This window comes from Eptesicus fuscus, chromosome 6 (assembly GCF_027574615.1).
Source record: "Eptesicus fuscus isolate TK198812 chromosome 6, DD_ASM_mEF_20220401, whole genome shotgun sequence".
NCBI lineage: Eukaryota > Metazoa > Chordata > Mammalia > Chiroptera > Vespertilionidae > Eptesicus > Eptesicus fuscus.
In genome coordinates this window covers 5,828,949-5,850,397 of record NC_072478.1, presented here as the reverse complement: position 1 = coordinate 5,850,397, position 21,449 = coordinate 5,828,949, and the positions used below count along the sequence as shown (strand labels likewise).

At 44.2% G+C, this 21,449-nt stretch overlaps 1 protein-coding gene across 1 annotated transcript in view; it reads left to right on the top strand.

Moving 5' to 3' along the window:
* The first annotated feature begins 354 nt into the window (after positions 1-354).
* The window catches only part of MAML1 (mastermind like transcriptional coactivator 1), a 65,924-nt gene continuing 44,829 nt past the window's right edge, over positions 355-21,449 (top strand). Inside the window, exon 1 of the mRNA XM_008158694.3 lies at positions 355-933. Coding sequence (XP_008156916.3) covers positions 631-933 — 303 coding nt within the window. The 5' untranslated portion in view covers positions 355-630. The remainder of the gene's footprint in view (positions 934-21,449) is intronic.

Below are 21,449 nucleotides of genomic sequence, written 5' to 3'. Positions count from 1 at the left end.
ATCTGAGCCAACTTCAGAGAGGCTGCCAGAGAAGAACATGGTGAAAAGCGTCGGGGCCGGCGGCGTCTGGCTCTGGCCAGGGGCACCGCGCCTACTGCCGGGCTCTCCGCCGCGGACCCGGAAGGGCCTGCCCGCGGGGGCGGTGCTCAGTGCGGCTCCCGTCCGTCACACGGCCGGGGCCCCAGCACTGAGGCCCGCCCCCGACGAGAGTTCCTTTAAACTCCGCACGGGAGCCCCGCTGCGCCTCCGGCTGCTTGCCCCCGCCCCTCGGGCGGCCCGCTCGCCCTATTCTGATTGGTCGCAGTCCCTGCTCCTCAGCCGTGACGCCAAGGTCGCCTGCCGGGGTCCCGCCCTCTTCCGAGAGCCCTGAAAACAATTTTAAGATGGCGGCTACGGCGGCGCGGAAAACAATGGGCTCGGGGCGGCGGGGCCAGGCCGAGGCCTGAGGTGGGCAGCGAGCGCCGGCCGGCGTCGGGCCGAGCGGAGCCGCAGGAAGACCCGCCGCCGCCTTCGCAGCTCGCGGGGCCATGGCGCGGCCGTGAAGCGGCGGCCCGCCGGCGGGGAGCGGAGCCCGCAGTTCCAGCCGCCAGAGACGCCCGCCCCGGGCCCGGCCCGCACCGCCCTCGGCCCATGGTGCTGCCCACCTGCCCCATGGCGGAGTTCGCGCTGCCGCGGCACAGTGCGGTCATGGAGCGCCTCCGCCGACGCATCGAGCTGTGCCGGCGGCACCACAGCACCTGCGAGGCTCGTTACGAGGCCGTGTCGCCCGAGCGCCTGGAGCTGGAGCGCCAGCACACCTTCGCCCTGCACCAGCGCTGTATCCAGGCCAAGGCCAAGCGCGCCGGCAAGCACCGGCAGCCGCCCGCCCCGCCGCCGGCCCCGGCCCCGCGCCTGGACGCCGCCGACGGCCCCGAGCACGGCCGCCCCGTCGCGGTGAGTAGGGCGCGGGGAGCGGCCCCTTCCGCGGAGATGCTCCTCGGGCCTCGCTCGGGACCGGGGACCTGGCGGGGAACCGAGCGGCTGTCACCTGCAGCAAAGGGCACGGTGGCGTTGGTTTGGGAAAACAGGACCGTCAAGACCTTGGGAAGGCTCCGGCTGGGAAGGCCGGTGAACCGCAGCTGAAAGGTTTTCCTCCCAGACCTGGGAAGTTTCTTTAAACCCACTGGCCTTAGAGTGGCCTGTGATTGTGGCTTCATTTATTCTGCACATGTTTATTGGGTCTTTGCTCTTTGCAGGTTCACGGTTTACATATGGAAATGTCAGTCAGCCTTCAGTTGATCAAACTGTTCTGAATGGAAACACCCAAAAATCTTTGGAAATCTTAGTAAAAATATTCCATGTTTAGGCACCCCTGAAATTTGTGTACTTGTGAATCCAGCAATGTTGTGGACAATTTCCGTTTTCATTGATAAGCCTGTTTAAAATTTCTGGTGATAGTTTGTTGATGAATTAGTATGCCCTTTGGGTTCTCAGTAGCTTTTCGGGGGATTTGTTGGCTAGAGGTTTTCTTTCCTGAAGCTGATTTATAAAAGTGAGGTAATTGCCCTGGCTGGTGTGGCTCAGCTGGTTGAGCGTCCTCCGGTGTGCACTGGAAGGTCGCTGGTTCGATTCCCAATCCGGGCACAAACCTAGGTTTCGGGTTCGATCCCAGGTCTGGGCGCCTCCGGGAGGCAACCGATCCATCTCTCTCACGTCAAACCGATGCTTCTCTTTCCCTAAAAATAAATAAATACATAAAAACGTTTACTAAAAAAAGGGGAAGAACAAAGTTGTTTCGTTTTCTTGGTAATTTAAAGTTTAAAACAAAAGTTAGCAATCTAATTTGTTCTGTGTCATTTTTAAATTCATGCCTTTGCTATCTTCCACCTGGGCTGTTTCAGTGCCCATCTCTAGTCATCAAGCATTTGGTCTCTTCCTCTCTAAATGCTGTGTCTGCCCCCCTCCCTACCCCCCCCCCCCCCGTCCTATTCTCTGTTTGAATTATTTTCTGTATTCTCTCCCACATTAGTCTGGCCTGCTGGACATTTAATTGATTATTGCTTATCGACTAGTCAAGTCTTCTGGTTCTCACTTTTCTCATCTGTAAACTGCAGATATGTTTAGCTTATTATCCTCCAGGAGTGTCCTTTCCTCTTTCCCAACCTTTCAGAACCCTGCCATCCTTCAGATCTAGCTCATCTTCCTCTTCTTTTTTAAAACTTATTTTTATTTTATTTTATTTTGTTGATTTGAGAGAGAGAGGAAGGAAGGGAGAGAGTTCCTTTTAGTTAGGCATTCATTGGTTGATTCTTTTATGTGTCCTGACTAGGATTGAGCCTGCAACCTTGAGGTATCCATCCGACAAGCTCAAACCAACGAGCCAGGACCATCTTCCTCTTCTTGAAAGCTAGTTTCTGACCACACTAGCCCACAGGAATCAGCATCACCTTTGTCCAAACATTTAGGAAACTTACTGTCTATGCTGTTTGTTTTTAGCACATAGTCACATACTGCTTTGGCCATGTCTTTCCAACTAGACTGTAAGCCCTGGGAGGCAGGAAGGTGTTTGGCTCAGAGTTCCTTACACATCTTCGGCTCTCAGCATGTGTTTATTGAATGATTGATATTAAACTTGGTAGTAATTTATTCTCCTTTATGCTACCCTCAAAAGGCAAAATGGCTTAACTTCATGATGCCTTTACTAACAACTCCTGTTTTAAGGAAAGACTTTAACAGTAGCGGATGGTCATGCCAATTTAGGTGCGTAATGAAAGCTCATAAAATCTTAGTTTACATGCAAAAAGTTGCCTTGAGCACCACCTAGAAATTATATTGGTGGTGATTCAATGTGTTTAAAGAGAGTGAGAGTTTAGACCCTACATGATATTTTCAGTCCTGAATTACTGGAGAGAAATTCGGTATGTTGTTTGACGATAAGTTAATTCTAAGTGTGTTAGAACTTGAATCTGGCTTGTCAGTTATTTCTTTGGGTGTCAGAGACTGATCAGATGTGCCATGCTATGTTGATGTCTCATCACATTAAATCTTGGGCCTGGATTTCGTGAATTTCAACTTTAGAGTGGAAGTGCTCTCCGTTGTCTGTCTAGTAGAAGGGGCCCCTTTTCACTTCCGTCTCCAAGTGAGTCTAGGTAAGCTCTTCAGCCTTGAAATGGGTGGGAATGGGATCGTAGGAATGGGAAGATTAATGTCACTAAGAAAACTGGCATTTTCTGTGTTAGTGGCTCCTTCAGTTCAGAGGGGAAGAAAATCCTTGCTTGGGTAGGATTTGGGCTTAGAAGAGAGAAGGTGCCTGTTAGTTATTGTTATTTTTGACAATTGAAAAGTGTATCTAATGTAATTAATATTCCTTACATAAAGAATATTACTTTTTTTCCAGTTGTACTATAGCACTGTTAGCAGTTTCATTGCTCCAGTTACCATCCGAGAACTATTTGTACAGCTGATCAAACTTACTAATAGAGTTCATCTTCAGGTTTTTCCTTCTCTTAAGATATCCCACCACACAGTCTTAACCACTGTCTGCAAACTGTTAAAGATGGGTCAGAAACAGTGCTTCAGACTTTAGTTGTCAAAGGAATGACCTTGCTAGGTTTTCTTTATGCTGTGTGTGCTCTTTCAAAACCAAATAGTAGTTTTCTAATGACACTTAAGGTTGACTTCTTTTTGTTAGGAATGTTAGATTATAGAGAATTACCCACCCACTTTATATAAATATTCATTCTGTAATGAAAATAGTCTTACAATAGCTTGAACAGTTTAATTTAATAAAATGCTCTAAGGGCTTATGCAGGGGTCCTCAAACTTTTTAAACAGGGGGCCAGTTCACTGTCCCTCAGACCGTTGGAGGGCCGGACTGTAGTTAAAAAAAAAACTATGAACAAATTCCTATGCACACTGCACATATCTTATTTTGAAGTAAAAAAACAAAACGGCAAAAACACCTGCATGTGGCCCGCGGGCCGTAGTTTGAGGACGCCTGTGTTTATGCCTCGTCCCTTTATCTGTTGTTACTCTCTTTTTAAAAAACTATGTTTTTACTGATTTTAGAGAGGTAGGGAGAGGGAGAGAGAGAGATAGAGACATCTATGATGAGAGAGAATCATTGATCGGCTGCCTCCTGCACATCCCCTAATAGGGATCAAGCCTGCAACCTGGGCATGTGCCGTGACTGGAAATCAAACCACGACCTCCTGCTTCATAGGTTGATGCTCAACCACTAAGCCACACTGGCTGGGCAAGATTTGCAGATTTTTAATAATGATTTTATAGATTAAAATTATGTAAGAATTATGCAAATAACAAATTATTTCCAGGAAGTAGAGATAGCTGGTCATATAACAGACATTGCACTGTAATCATTGGGATAGTTTTAGAGAAAAGATGACTAATGTAGCTTTAGGAACCCATCTCTCCCTGTAATACTGGGACCTCATCCTAACAACCTTTTTCCTTTTTTATCATCAGTATCCCCTTTCCCACTACATCCTCCCCTTCAGCTTGAAAGCACAAACAAATATTCTTTCTTTTGTCTTTTCTCACCCTCAAAATAGTGTTCCATCTTCTTCCTTCCCTTTGCCCTTTCCACTGAACTTCCCACTTATTCATTAGTCTACTGTGATCTGTCTTCTACCTCTTCTACTTTCCCGAAATTATCCCCTTAAAAAACACCAAAGATGGAATTGCCATATTTAGTGGCTTCTTAGTCATCATTCTTTTTTACTTCTTCTTAAAACTTTTCTCTAAACTTCTACCCTCTTCTGATTTTCTTTCCAGCTTTTTGACTGTTTTTTTTTTCTCAGTCTCCTTCCTGCTCCCTTTATTAATTCATGCAACAAATATTTGAGTGTCTACTGTGGGCCAGAGCATATTTTAGGCACTAGAAATATAGCAGTGAACAGGACAAATTAAAACCGCTCACATGAAGAAAGAGATCAGTAATTTTAAAATTAAATTTTAGTTGTAATAAATGCTAAGAAACATTACAGTAGTGTGATACTGAGTGATTTTCAGTAGCAGCTTTTGATAAGATGCTTTATCTTTTTTTTTTAATCCTCACCTGGGGACATATTTTCATTGATTTTAGAGAGAGAGGAAGGGAGAGAGAAAAACATTTATATGAGAGAGAAACACTGATCAACTGCCTCTTATACACACCAGACACATAGTACGCTCCCCCACTGGGGATCAAACCCGCAACCCACATGTGCCCTAACCAGAAATTGAACCCTGACCTCTTGGTCCTAGGGATGGTTCCCAACCGAGCCACACTGACCAGGGCTTCATGCTTTGTCTTAATTTGGGCCTGAATGACAGGAGGTTATCAGTCAGTTGAAAGTCTCAGAACATTCCAGTTAGAATTACCAACAGTCTTTGAGGCAGGGACTGAGCTTTCATGAAGAACAGAAAGGAGGTCATTGTGGCCAGTAGGCATCCAGTGTGAGAGGTGGGTAAGCACGAATCAGATCAAGTGCAGGGAGAGCAATAGCAAGATTTAAGCAGACACATGATACGATCTGATTTAGTTTTGAAAGGTCATTCTGGTGCTCAGTGAAGTTGGTGTGGGCAAGAGTGGATGCAGTTACGCTTTTACAGAAGTGTTGGCTGGGGCTAGTGGTAGTAGTGAGGATGAAGAGGAAATGGATTCTGGACCTCCTGAAGGCAGAGATGCCAGAGCTTGGTAATGGACTAAATGGATTGGATGGTGGTTAGAGAACGGGGAAAAGTTGAGGGGAATTCCAAGTTTTTTGGCTTGATAAACTTTCTCTGCACACTTTTTAAATATTAATGTTCCCTATGCAATTACATTCTCTACTTTTTTCACTCAGTCTTCTTTTCCTAGGTAATGTCATTGACTCTTTTATGGCTTCACCTATCATCTGTAATAATAAGATTCTCCAGAATTCTTTTCCAAGGTTCAGATCCATACTTCCAGCTGTCTACTGGACATTTCCACTTTGATATTCCACATGTCCAAAATAGGCTCTCCCTTTTTCCTGCCAATCTCATTCCTTTGGAGTATTTTCTCGAGCACAGTCATCCAAAGTAGAAACCTGGTAATTGCCTACTTGTTTCCTGCACTTCCAGCTTTCCATTGCTCATTTATTCGACCACTATTGAGCTCCTGCTGGAACCAGCAATTATGGTGGTACAGGAACCATGTCAGCAGCCTGATGGGAAGTAGGTAGTAGTAAGGGAGGCATTGCAAAGCCATGTTGAGGGTGTCAAAGCCTGTGGGAATATCAGGTATGGAATGCCTCTTTGAAACTTTGGAAGCTTTAAAGATTTGGCTTTTAAAATGGGTCCAGCCCGGCCAGCGTGGCTCAGTGATTGAGCGTTGACCTATGAACCAGGAGGTCACAGTTCGATTCCCGGTCAGGGCACATGCCCAGGTTGTGGACTCCATCCCCAAACAATGACTCTCTGTCATCATTGATGTTTCTCTCTCTCACTCACTCTCCCTTCCTCTCTGAAATCAATTAAATAATGGTATTAAAATGGGTCTTAATATTTTCCAAAGGGTATTCCATGGAAGACTAATTTCATGAGCTATGTTAAAAGAGTTCTGAAATTGAGCCAATTTAGGAGACACTGGGATAAACAAATTTAAGCAGCTTCCTTTATTAGGACATTTCCAAACCTTTAATATGTTACTATGCATGGGGATCTAAGCTCTTATCAAGGGGTATATAATAGGACTTTGATCCTGTTGGGAAACTAAACAAAAGCACAAAATTATGACAGTGAATAGTTCTTTGAATTTGGGGCTTAAAGTGCCAGAGGCTAGAAGATAAAGGTGAAAAGATTGGAGTCAAATCATGAAAAGCCATATATTTGATTTTGGGTATTTGGACTAAATAATTATATTTTTTGGATTAAATAATTTTGAAACATTGTGAATCCCCTGACACATTTTTATGCTGACATCTAAAGCTTTTCATCTTATGTTTTTAAGCTTATCAAAAATTATGGTGTTGTTCAATTGTATACTAAACCACCATAATTCAATTTTAAATGAAATATATGAAATAAGAAATTTATATAAAACAGAGCTTTATAAAGTGCCACATGTATTTAATATGAATCAACTATTTTAAAAAGAGAAAAGAAAAAGGGAAAAATGTGTCATGGCTGGTATGGCTCAATGATAGAGCATCCATCAGCCCTCATACCAAAGGGTCTCGGGTTCAATTCCCGGTCAAGAACATGTACCTGGGTTGCAAGTCAGTCCCAGGCGGTCGCGGCCTATGCGGGAGGCAACTGATTCATGTCTCTCTCTCATCAATGTTTTTCTCCTCCCCTCCTTCCCTCCCTCCCTTTCACTCTCTCTAAAAATCAATTGAGCTGAAACCGGTTTGGCTCAGTGGATAGAGCTTCGGCCTATGGACTCAAGGGTCCCAGGTTCGATTCCGGTCAAGGGCATGTACCTTGGTTGCGGGCACATCCCCAGTAGGGGGTGTGCAAGAGGCAGCTGATCCGATGTTTCTCTCTCATCGATGTTTCTAACTCTCTATCCCTCTCTCTTCCTCTCTGTAAAAAATCAATAAAATATATTTTAAAAATAAATAAATAAAAATAAAAATCAATTGAAAAAGTATCTTTGGGGAGGATTAACAAAAAAGTGGGGGAATGCTTTTTATAGTTGCAGGGGGTATAACTTTCAAAGAATTATAAATATTAATATTTAAAAATAAAATGGTCAGATCACTTTTTAAAATGTAGCCAGTGGAATCTGAATACCTTAACAATGTACTTTCATCAATCATTTACACTTTTCTTTAACAGAAATTTTAAACCATTCTTTTTTCTCCTGGAACTTGCATTTCTCTTAGACTTGCCCCACACAGTTTTATTCTAATATAATGAATGCTTACCAATCTTCTTATTTAATAACACTAGCATGTTTTTTTCTAAACAAAAAAATGGTATAAAAATTGAAATTAAAAACTTCAATTTAGCCCGACCAACATGGCTCAGTGATTGAGCATCGACCTATGAACCAGGAGGTCACGGTTAGATTGCTGGTGAAGGCACATACCTGGGTTGTGGGCTCGATCCCCCTTGGGGGGTGTGCAAGAGGCAGCCGATCCATGATTCTCTCTCATCATTGATGTTTTCTCTCTCTCTCTCCCTCTTCCTTCCTCTCTGAAATCAATAAAAATATATTAAAACAACAACAACAACAACTTATTTAGCTCATGGATTGAAGGTTCCTGGATTTGATTCTGGTCAAGGGCACATAACCTTGGTTGCAGGCTCAATTCCCAGCGCCAGTTTGGGGCTCGTGCAGGAGGCAACCAATTGATGTGTCTCTCTCACATTGATGTTTCTCTCTCTCTGTCTCTCCTCCCTCCCACTCGCTCTAAAAAGAAATCAATGGAAAAATATCCTCGGGTGAGGATTAACAACAACAAATAAATGAAAAATTAAAATACATGTTTAAAAAACACACAAAAAACTTCATCTTACTTTGATCATAAAGCTCTATGTATACTTTTTTCTTAATCCTCATCTGAGGATATGTTTTTATTGATTTGAGAGAGAAAAGAAAGGGAAGGGCAGAGAGAGAAATAGCTATTGGTTGCCTCTCTCACATGCCCCAACCTGGATGGAACCAGCAACCTGGGGATGTGCCCTGACGGGAATTGGACCCTCAACCTTTTGGTGTATGGGATGATGCTCCAACCAACTGAGTCACACAAGCCTGTATGCATACTTTTGTTGTTTTTAAAGTTAAGTTATACAAAAGAAGAATACAGCCGAAACCGGTTTGGCTCAGTGGATAGAGCGTCGGCCTGCGGACTGAAGGGTCCCGGGTTCGATTCCGGTCAAGGGCATGTACCTTGGTTGCGGGACATCCCCAGTAGGGGGTGTGCAAGAGGCAGCTGATCGATGTTTCTCTGTCATCGATGTTTCTAGCTTTCTGTCCCTCTCTCTTCCTCTCTGTAAAAAAATCAATAAAATATATTTTTTAAAAAAAAGAAGAATACCTGTAGCATTTAGAATGTTCTGTGTTTTACGAATGTTTCATATTTCAATAATTCAATTATAGTAGTATACAACAAAACCAATGTATTATGAATATTTATAAATAATTATTAAGCAAAAAAGTACAAGTTAATTAGAAATGTCTTCCTTAATGAGATGGATGAGGGTACCCCTTCCTCAATTTGTTCACATAAGCATGGATGAGTATTGTTGACAAAATGACAGTTCTCAATTCTATTTCTTTTTTTGTGTGTGTTTATGAAAAGGAAAAAATCCTCGGGTGAGGATTAACAAAAAAAGTCAGTGGTATGTCTCTAAAAGTTAATTTACTAATTAGCTAACAATTTGGTTAGGTACATCTTTAATTTTTTTTATTTTAAATCCTCACCCAAAGAGTGAGTATATTTTTTCCATTGGTTTTTAGAATGGAAGGGGAGAAAGAGAGAGAGAGAGAGAGAGAGAGAGAGAGAGAGAGAGAGAAAAAAACATTGATGTGACAGAGACACAACGATTGGTTGCCTCCCACACGGGCCCGACTGGGGGTGGGGATCGAACCTACAACCCAAGGTACTTGCCTTGATTGGGAATCAAACCTGTGATTCTCTGATGTGCAGGCCAACACTAACCATTGAGCCACTCCGATCAGGGCAGTACACCTTTAATTTTATTGGAAACACAGGATTAGAAGCTGTCTGACTTATAAATGGATTAATCTAGACATTAGTCACTCACTTTTCTCAGTTATTAAGAAACTAGAGGCTCTGTGCACAGAATTGTGCACAGGTGGGGTCCCTCAGCCTGGCCTGCACCCTCTCACAATCCGGGATCGCTCAGGGGGATGTAGCAGTGCTGAAGTGGCAGGCAGCTGGGGAGGAGCCCCAGCTGGGGCGGGCGCAGCTCTGCTGCTGTTCATCCCAGCCCCACTGCCCCTGCCCCTGCTGCGGAGGCAGGAGAGGCTCCCACCGCCACAGCTGCGCTCGCCAGTCATGAGCCCGGCTTCTGTCTGAGCGGCACTCCCGCTGTGCGAGTGCACTGACCATCAGAAGGCAGCTCCTGTGTTGAGCATCTGCCCCCTGGTGGTCTGTGCGCATCATAGTGACTGGTCGTTCCAGTCGTTCAGTCGTAAAGGTCCCTTAGGCTTTTATATATATATAGAAGATATTAGAGGCCTGGTGCATAGATTCATGCACTGGTGGGGTCCCTCGGCCTGGCCTGCGGGGACGGGACCAGCCAGCCGAGGAGGGACCCCAGGAGGTTGGCCGGCTGGGGAGGGGCCATGAGAGGGCTCCAGGGTGTGTCCAGCTCTCTCGCCCAGTCCTGATCAGCTGGACCCAGGCAGCAAGCTAACCTACCAGTTGGAGCGTCTGCCCCCTGGTGGTCAGTGCGCATCATAGTGACTGACTGGTCGAATGAACGGCCGTACACTTAGCATATTAGGCTTTTATTATATAGGATGACATAAAGGCTTTACCAAATCTTATCAATTGTTATTGATTATACCTATTATTCTTTCACACAGAGGTACCTTGTTTAACATAATGTACTCAAAATTGGTTGGGAAAATCAAAATGTTGTTCATTTCCATACATCTTTGCCAATACAGTCGTTTTTAATAAAATACTTTATTATCTTTTTTAGATATATTTTCATCAAAACCTTAGAGCTGCTACTATAGCATGTTTAATGTGGAAAATGTCTACCATATAATCTAATTGGCAAAACCAGTCTTGTCTTCATTGTCAAATTAATCAACCACATCAGACTCAACCTTCTGTCAGAAAAAGTTTGAACTTCATTTTTCAACTACACATAATAATATACATACCCATGACAGCCACCTCACTCCTGAATTCTAAGGGAAAGTGTTCAAGAAGAGCATGGAGCCTTGTCATGAGTTTTGTTACCTATCAGATAGGGTTCATTGCTTCATATTTCTTACCCATGTTCTCTGCTCTTTCATGGAGCATTCCTTCAAATAGCTGTTTGTTATTTGATTAGTTTAGGGTGGCATAGATGTTTTTAATTGAAAAATAACACCCCCTCCTGCTGCCCATTCTATAATATATCTGAATTCAAATCATTCTACCAACTCACAGACCAAACTTAGGCAACTTAAGTGCTCAGAGCTCTTAAAGTCAGTGGAGAACTAGTCTATCCAGCAGAGCCGCAGGAGGGACTAATTCAGGGTGAACATTTGGAGGACCATCAGTTTTACTAGGCCTGGTGGAGCAGCATGTCATTGGGTGGCACTGGCACCATGGAAATGAAGCTCATATATGATACTCTTAAGATCCCCAAAGTATTTTGAGTGTGGTTCTTTGAAAATGGCTTAATTTCTCTTAGTGTCTTCACATGTAACCCTTACCCAGTCTCGTAATGTCTGACACATTCTCACATTCAGAGCTCTGCTCATGTGTCATCATTTCCTTCCAGACTCCTTCCCTCAGTCCCTCCTCATGCTGGTCTAGATGCTTAACTCTGTCAGAACAACCACACTGAACTTTAATTAGTGGTTGGCCTCCTCTCCATTAGACTGTGAGCAACGTAAGAGCGAGACCAAGAGTCTAGCAGTCAACAAGCATATGTTGAGTGAATGTTAATGATACTGCGGAAGGAGCTCTGAATGGGGAGTCAGAAGATATATGTTTTTAGGCTGTGATCATTTAAAAAATGATTTTGATAGAGGTAGGCCTAGATTTGTACTTCCATGTTCATTCAGCCTTGTTTACAATTGCCAAGAGGTAGGCTCAGTCTTAAGTTTCCATCAACACATAATGGATGAATGAAATGTGGTTTATACATATAATGGAGTATTATTCACCCTTAAAAAGGAAGGCAGACTAAGGGTTGGGGGGGCAGTTTGGGGGGTGGCAGGGGGAGGGGGGGGAGGGGAGGGATGGGGGGAAAAAAAGGGAGGCATCGGCCCAGCCAGTGTGGCTCAGTGGTTGAGCATCAACCTATGAACAAGGAGGTCACAGTGTGATTCCCAGTTGGGGCACATGCCCAGATTGCAGGCTCGATTCCCAGTGTGGGGCGTGCAGGTGGCAGCCAATCAATGATTTTTCTCTCATCATTGATGTTTCTATCTCTCCCTCTCCTTCCTCTCTGAAATCAATAAAAAAAATTTTTTTTAAGGAAGGCATCTTATGTACTAATGCATGGATAAACCTTAAGGACATATAATAAAATAAACCAGTTGCATAAAGACAAATACTGCGTGATTCCACTTACATGAGATATCTAAAATATTCAAACTCTTAGAAAGAGAAAGAAGAATGCTTGTTTCCAGAGTCTAGAAGGAAAGAGGAATTGTTTAACTGCTATAGAGTTTTTTTCCATTTTGTAAGATGAAAAAGTTCTAGGGATTTGTTGCACAACAGGATGTATGTAGTTTACATTATTGTACTGTACACTTAAGAAAGGTTAATAGCCGAAACCGGTTTGGCTCAGTGGATAGAGCGTCGGTCTGCGGACTGAAAGGTCCCAGGTTCGATTCCGGTCAAGGGCATGTACATTGGTTACGGGCACATCCCCGGTAGGGGGTGTGCAAGAGGCAGCTGGTCGATGTTTCTCTCTCATCGATGTTTCTAGCTCTCTGTCCCTCTCCTTTCCTCTCTGTAAAAAAAAGTCAATAAAATATATTTAAAAAAAAAAAAAAAGAAAGAAAAAGAAAGGTTAATAGCAACTGGACAGTTCCTTGCCCCAAACAGTTACCAATTCAGCATTGCAGCCACTCACTGTTCTAAGTCCCAAGGTGAGATTCCCTGCTCATTCAACCAGGAAGAAGAGGAGTATTTCTTATCCCCAGAATAAAGACAGGACAAAACCCATCCTATCTAATAAAAGAGTAATATGCAAATTAACCATTACTCTGCTACACCCATAAGCCACGCCCACAAGCCAATCAGGAGCGAATATGCAAATAAACCCAACCAAGATGGCTACAGCCACAGAGAGCAAGAGGGAGGCTTGGGTTTCCCAGGCAATGGAGGAAGCCAAGCTTTCCGCCTGCCTTGCCGGCCTAGGCCTCCACTCAAGGCTACAAAGTTTCAATCATAGAAGGTAAACAAATCCAAACAGAAATGGCGGCAGCCATGGAGCTGAAAAGAGCAGGAGGCTAAGGGTTGCCCCCGGCAATGGAGGAAGCCAAGCTTTCCGCACACCCTGGCCAGCCCAGGCCTCTGCTTAAGGCTACAAAGTTTCAATTATAGAAGATACATACCCCAACAGAAATGGCTGCTACCAGGGAGCAAGCAGAAGGCTTGGCTCCGCTCTAGGCTACAAAATTTCAATTGTAGAATATAAATAAGCCCCAGATACCAGGGTCTCTGCTTGGGTCACCAGGGAGCGTGGCCGGCCTGCAAACCACAACAGGCCCCTTGCCCAGGCTGCCCCACGCCCCAAGGGAACCCCCACCCTGATCTGGGACATCCTTCAGGGCAAACCAGCTGGCCCCCACCCATGCACCAGGCCTCTATCCTATCTAATAAAAGAGTAATATGCAGATTGACCAACACTCCAACACACAAGATTGCTGCCCCCATGTGGTCAAAGATCCTGCCCCCATGTGGACACAAGATGGCCACCACAAGATGGCCAGCAGGGGCGGGCAGTTGGGTGGGACTAGGCTGGCAGAGGAGGGAAGTTGGGGGTGACCGGCCTCCAGGGAAGGGCAGTTGGGGGGGACCCAGGCCTGCAGGGGATGGCAGTTAGGGGCAAACAGGCTGGCAGGGGAGTGGTTAGGGGGTGATCAGGCTGGCAGGCAGAAGCGGTTAGGGGCAATCAGGAAGGCAGGCAGGCGAGCAGTTGGGAGCCAGCAGTCCTGGATTGTGAGAGGGATGTCTGCCTGCCCGTTTAGGCCCGATCCCACTGGGATCGGGCCTAAACGGGCAGTCGGACATCCCTTGAGGGGTCCCAGATTGGAGAGGGTGCAGGCTGCGCAGAGGGACAACCCTCCCCCCCCCCGTGCATGAATTTCGTGCACTGGGCCTCTAGTCCTATATAATAAAAGCGTAATATGCTAAGTGTCCAACAGATTGGTCGACCAAATGCTCGCCCAGTTGCCATGATGCACACTGACCACCAGGGGGCAACCGCTCCGACCAGTAGGTTAGCTTGCTGCTGGGGTCTGGCCAATCGGGACTGGGCAAGATGGCCAGACATGCCCTGGAGCCCTCCCGCGATCCCTCCCTGGTTGGCTGGCCCCCATAGACCCCAATTGGGACTGGGTGAGACGGCCCTGATTGCCAGCCAGGCCGAGGGACTCCATCTGTGCACGAATTCATGCACTGGGCCTCTAGTGTTTTAATAATTGGAAAACAGAGAAAAGAAAGGTTAAGATAGTAAATTTTATGATATGGGTTTTGACCACAATTTAAAAAAAAATTAGTTATAAGACAAAAACTTTGATGTTTTACAAACTGCTGGTCAGCAAACCCTGAGCAATGGATGAATGGATTACTCCGACATGTTTGCTGTGAAAGAGAGGCTAAGGGATGGCCTGGCTATAGCAACCAGGCAGCCCTGATTGTCTGCCTCGTTAGCCTTTTATTACAGCTTTTATCTTTAGATACAATCAGTAGGGTGAGTAATCTTGGGAGGACACATCTGTTTACATTGTCCTCTGGGCAAGGGCATCTAGGGATTAAGCATAAGGATTCCTGAAAACACCCAGGGGCCTGCTCGTGCACATATTTGTTTGGAAAGGTCAAGGAATAATTAGGGGTGTCACCTTCGACACTCCCCTAAGTCAGAATTCCGATAAACAGGGCAGACGGCCTTCCACACACTTTCCTTTTCTCAGAATGTCCTCCTTACAAACTTCCTAACCAAGTCTCGTGTGCTCGCCATCATCTCTGCCTTTTTTGTTTTGCTGAATGTAAAAGACGGAGGTGGTGAACTTTCTGCTTTGGAATGTCAGAGTCCGTGAAGCTGCTCCATTTCCGATTTTACAGACTAAAAGAAAAAAAGAGCAATGGTTAGTTATCTGGAATGTATGGAGTGTGAGTAAGCTTCAATGATTGCTCAGCCTCTGCCGTCAGCTTCATCATTCGCCAGGTTATTCTAGGGGCCATCTGGTTATGGGAAGGCGCAACGTTCGGGGCTGTGGAGTCCCCAGGCCAAAATTCTTCATTTCTGGAAGAGGCTTGGTCCTGTGCCATGTCATGGCAGGGTTTAATCCAGTGAGCTGGAATCTACAGCTGCCCTGTGGGGGTAGAAACACATGCATATCCTCTCCCCCATGTTAATTCATTGGGTTGCATCCAGTTATTAGTGTCCACATCTCACCATAAGACTTGTGATTTCTGAGATGGGGTTATTGAGGTAAAGTGCCGTTCTACAGAGGATTGAAAAAGATCATTCAGATTCAAAAAATTCAGGCTAAAGAAGTATAGCTGGGTCCTTGAGTCCTATATTCCCCCTTCTTTGTTTTACTAGCATATGCTTCAGAGTAGCATGGGCACATTCAACAATGGCCTGCCCTTGTGGATTGTAAGGGATTCCCATAGAATGCTAGATGGACCAAGTTCTGCAAAAGGCAGTGAAGCCATGGCTGCTATAAGCAGGCCCATTATCAGTTTATCTTGGTTAATATAGCTACAATTGGAAATGGGTCTTATTGAATTCATGCAAAGAAATGTATTGCCACGTATTAAGAATTGCCAAATACTGGAGGGACAGGTGGGGAGAATATATAATTTATCAAATTGCTTTAAAAATGCTTCCTTATATCTGAAAAACAGAAAGTTTAAGAATCATCAGTACTTTCAAATGACATGGAATCTTGTCCTTTCTGCAAAACACAATATTCCAGAATAACAATTAGACCTATAAAGAAAGCATAATATGGTTATTATTTGACAAGGCTTCCCATTTACCTTAAGCAGAAAATTTTCCTTCATGAGAGAGAAAATAAACATTTGAAGCATTCCAGAGCCTATGGAGTGATCTAAAGCCAATTCTAGGTCAAGAAAAAGTTTCTTAAAATTCAAATCCTGGAAGGATTGTTAATCTTATTTTACCAAAAGATCATATATCAATGTGTATTAGACACAAATATAGGCTAATTAACTTCAGTTCCCATGATTAAAAGATGGCTTTAAAAAATACCTGATTAATATCCTATATAATAAAAGGCTAATATGCAAATTGTTTTCTCGACTGGAGTTTGACCAGGGGGCAGGGCTGGCCAGCCAACTGCCAGCGGCCCTTCCCGCTGCCAGCCAAACTCTCATGGCTCTGGGGCAGGCCGGCCAGGCCCCATCTGTGCAAGAATTCATGTACCAGGCCTCTAGTCCTTTTACTAGAAAAGGACTAACCAAAATAAGGTTTATTCTCTAACTTCATTTGTTCTGGGGTGTGACCAGCAAATGACACTAATTGGATTTCTGCTATCAGTCTCCCTGAGTATACTGTATAATAAAAGGCTAATATGCAAATAGACTGAATGGCAGAACAACTGGAACAACCAGTCGCTATGACATGCGCTAACCACCAGGGGACGTGTGCGGAACATGGAGGGTGTTGGCCGTGGCGGGATGGTGGAGCAGGTGAGCAGGGCACCAGAACAAGGCGGGGTGCCGGTCACTGTCATTGGGGTGAGCCTCTGGTGGTTATTGAAAATTCTTTGCTCCCCATGTGCTGTGGTCCCGCCCAGCACTCACACCTGCTGCCAGCGCTGGCCCCACTCACATCCGCTGCCAATGCCAGAGCCGCTGCTTGCACCTGCTGCTGATGCCTGGCACCGGTCCTGATCACTCAGCGCCATCAGCGGGTGCAAGCGGTGGCTGCCAGCCCTGAACACCCCTGAGGGTTTCTCCACTTCCCCCTGCTCCTGAGGGGCAATTGGGGCAGCAGCTGCCACTCACACCCACTGACAGCGCCAGCCCCACTCACACCAGCCGCTGGCGCCGGCCCCAATTGCTCCACGCCATCAGTGGGTGCGAGCAGGACTGGCGCCGGCAGCGCATGGGAGCAGCAGCAGTGGGAGCAGGTTGCCAGCAGACAGGGGACTGGGGGCCGTGGCGGGAGGGGCCGGGCGGGGGAGCAGAGGATGGGCCGAGACCCACACCTGTGCCTACCGCAGCCTCGCAGCCCATAGTTCCTTTCAAGGTGCACGAATTCGTGCTCTGGGCCTCTAGTATTGATATAAGTTATTTACCATCTGGTTATACCTTCTGGTTAGGGAGGCAAAATGCAAATCATTTACTCTTAAGTGTCCTTGGCTTAGAGAAGATAGGATTTACTAGATGGCTCCAAATTGTTTATTAACCATCTCAGTTTCCCTATTCTACTTGTCCTGGCTTACTGGCCTGTGTCATTTACATAACTTCCTTTCAACATTTCTTTTCACAATCTTTCTACAACTTTCACAAGTCTTTCTTCAGAAACCTTACAACTTTCAGAAGTAACCAGCTTTAGAATCCACTTTCTTTTTCCTTCAAAATGCATCTCCATGCCTTAACCCTTAGAAACCTTAATTTTTAGGTGACATATAAGTAATTAACATTCCTCAGATTAGCAATACATTCACATTTTAAGAGATATTTCAAATAAAATACAAGATGTTAACAGATTCAAATTCATCCTCTAGATTTTTCATACAAGGCAAAACTCAGATTAATATTTCAATATCCTGTTATTTTAAAATACCTATATATTTAATAATTTTTACTATTTAATTCAGCAGACTCCAAAGTTTTAAGTTACCAAACACTTTGGGAAACTGTGTTTAGGCATATGTAATTACCACTGAAAAAGCTTTATCATATACCCTTCATTTTAGTTATATTTATTTTGCCTTAACAACTTTGAGATTTTAAAGTCAATTATTATTATCCAAGGCATTTTCTTGGCAAATTTTGTAACAGAGATAACTCACTGGCTTTCAGTGACTTTAATGTTAAAGTACTATCTTTTTTTTTTATCACAAAAATGGGAGTGGCCCCCACACTGCTATTTCTACAACCTGCTAGAGGGCACTTCTACAGGTCTAATCATCCTAGGAAAAAGACTTGGAAGGTTTAGAAGATTTTATTCCCCATATTTTTTTTCTCTCTGAGTAGACTAACAACATGAAATCTCACATATAAGAAGATATCTTAAAAACAAACAGAAAACCCCCACAGTAAATAGATGAGTACTCATAAAAGGGTGGACTGAGACATAAACCTTAGAATCTTCAAACTAAGTCCCCCAAAGATAAGGAATCAAGCAAAAAAAAGTCAATCAGTAACCATGTCACATTATAGACAAGAACTTTCACTAGCTATGAGTTTCCAGTGGCTGATGACTTGAGAGGGAGAACAGGAAGGATCCCCATGATTAAGAATTCTTGGCAGCTGCTGGGAAGTTCCTGCAATCCCTGCCATGTGTTCAGTCTGCTATAAGTAGCTGGGGCTCCTAGCAAAGTGAAATATGCCTCATGTTTAAACAAATTGAACCAAACAACAAGACACATGAAACAACAATTGACACTCTTATATACGATATTTGCAGGCGGGCATAACACACAGACAAGATTTAATAAATCAGAGTTCTTTTCGTGGATCTTTCAGATGTCTTACAGTGTTTAGGACTCACAGCCAGATGCGGCCCAGAGGGCTCCCAGGTAGGGTCGCCAATGAACACCCACAAACAGTCTGTTCACAGATCTCATCATATTTTGCTCTCCATAGCAAATATTGACTGGAATCCAAAGTTGTTTTGGCCAAAATCTGCCAGTCCCAAGGCATCATATGGTAATTTTCAGACAAAGCATTAAGGAGTCCTTTTGTAACCAGACTGTTTGCCCCATTTTCTCTCATTGATGAGCCTTCCCACACTGGAGGTGGAAGATCAGGGGCTTTAGGTATTACAGGCTTTACAGGCTCTACTTCAGGAGGAGGGAGCAGTGATAAATCCTCCTGGTATTCTGTAGGCTTTTGATTCTCAATATGAAATGGGCATAGTGCAGCTCGAACAAAAGCCCACATAGTTAAAGATGACAGAGGCACTCATTTTCTTTGGGCCTGATTTCTCTTTAAATTCCTGCCTACTTGTTCCCAGAGATCAACATCTAATGTTCCATCATCAGGGGACCAAGGATTATAAATTATAGGCACATTTGCTTTTAATAACTTTTTAAGTAACAGAGATCTGTTACTCAGTGGATAGTTGCTGTCCTATTGTGAAACCTTAGCTGAAAAACAATTCCCTTGAACTTGGAAATCCCAAGCGGGCTCCAATGACTTATTGCACAGTTACTTTCATTTCTTTCCTCTTCGTTTTCGAGGATTCTGCTGCGTCTTGTTGTGTTCCTTGGTCCTCACACAGGGAACCACCTTGCTGGGGCTGGCCAGCAAACCTTGAGTGACAGGTGAATGGATTACTCCAACACAACTTTTGCTGTGAAAGAGAGGGCTAAGGGACGGCCTGGCTGTAGCAACTAGGCAGCCCCGATTGCCTGCCTCCTTAGTTTTTATCTTTAGATACAATCAGTAGGGTGCATAGTCTTGGGAGGACACATGTGTTTACATTGTCCTATAGGCAAGGGCATCCAGGAATTAAGCATAAGGATTCCAGTAAACACCCAGGGGTCTGCATGTGCACAGACTTATTTGGAAAGGTCAAGGAATAATCGGGGGCACCGCCTTCGACGCTCCCCTAAGTCTCCCCTAAGTCGAAATTCTGATAAACGGCAGGCGGCCTTCCACACACTTCCCTTTTCTCAGAATGTCCTCCTTACAACTTTCCAACCAAGTCTCCCCAATAACAAACCGCATACCCTGAAATTTTTCTAGCAATTATAGGGGCTTTTTTTCCCTATTTTTCAATCACAGTTGACATAACAATATTATATTAGTTTCAGGTGAACAACATAGTGATTAGACATTTATATAACTTATGAAGTGATTGCCCCAGTAAGTCTAGTACCCTTCTGACACTATACATAGTTATTACAATGTTATTGACTATATTCCCTATGCTGTACTTTATTTCCCCATGAGTATTTTATAACTACCAATTTGCACATCTTAATCCCTTCCCTTTTTCACCCATCCTCCAAACCCCCTCCCATCTGGCAACCATCAATTTGTTCTCTGTATCTATGAGTTTGTTTCTGTGTTGTTGTTTTTTTTGTGTGTTTTTTTAAAATAAATCTTTATTGTTCAGATTATTACAATTGTTTCTCCTTTTTTCCCCCCATATCTCCCCACCACCCGGTTCCCACCCCCTTCTGCCCTTACCTCCCCCCCATTGTCCTTATCCATAGGTGTACGATTTTTGTCCAGTCTCTTCCTGTACCCCACACACAGACACCCTTTCCCCCTGAGAATTATTAATCCACTCCCATTCTATGCCTCTGATTCTATTATGTTCACCAGTTTATTCTGTTCCTCATATTTTTAATTCCCTTGGTTTTTAGGATCACTTGTTGATAGATATGTATTTGTTGTTCATAATTTTTATCTTTACTTTTTTCTTCTTTTTCCTCTTTTTAAAGAATACCTTTCAGCATTTCATATAATACGGGTTTGGTGGTGATGAACTCCTTTAGCTTTTTCTTATCTGTGAAGCTCTTTATCTGCCCTTCAATTCTGAATGATAACTTTGCTGAGTAGAGTAGTCTTGGTTGTAGGTTCTTGCTATTCATCACTTTGAATATTTCTTGCCATTCCCGTCTGGCCTGCATAGTTTCTGTTGAGAAATCAGCTGACAGTCGTATGGGTGCTCCCTTGTAGGTAACTAACTGTTTTTCTCTTGCTGCTTGTAAGATTCTCTCTTTGTCTTTTGCCCTCGGCATTTTAATTATGATGTGTCTTGGTGTGGTCCTCTTTGGATTCCTCTTGTTTGGGGTTCTGTGCGCTTCCTGAACTTGTAAGTCCATTTCTTTCACCAGGTGGGGGAAGTTTTCTGTCATTATTTCTTCAAATAGGTTTTCAGTATCTTGCTCTCTCTCTTCTTCTGGCACCTCAAAAATTCGGATACTGCCAAGACTGGTTTGGCTCAGTGGATAGAGCGTCGGTCTGCGGACTGGAAGGTCCCAGGTTCGATTCCAGTCAAAGGGCATGTACATTGGTTGTGGGCACATTCCCCCGGTGGGGGGTGTGCAGGAGGCAACAGCTGGTCGATGTCTCTCTCTCATCGATGTTTCTGGCTCTCTGTCCCTCTCCCTTCCTCTCTGTGAAAAATCAATAAAATATATTTTAAAAAAAAAATTCGGATCCTGGTTCACTTAAAGCCATCCTAGAGGCTCCTTACGCTATCCTCACACTTTTGGATTCTTCTTTCTTTCCGCCTCTCTGGTTGGGTGTTTTTTTCTTCCTCATATTCCAGATCTTTGGTTTGACTCTTCGGGTACGGTGGTCTACAGTTGAGTGTCTGTATATTCTTTTTTTTTTTTTTTTTTTAAATATATTTTATTGATTTTTTACAGAGAGGAAGAGAGAGGGATAGAGAGTTAGAAACATCGATGAGAGAGA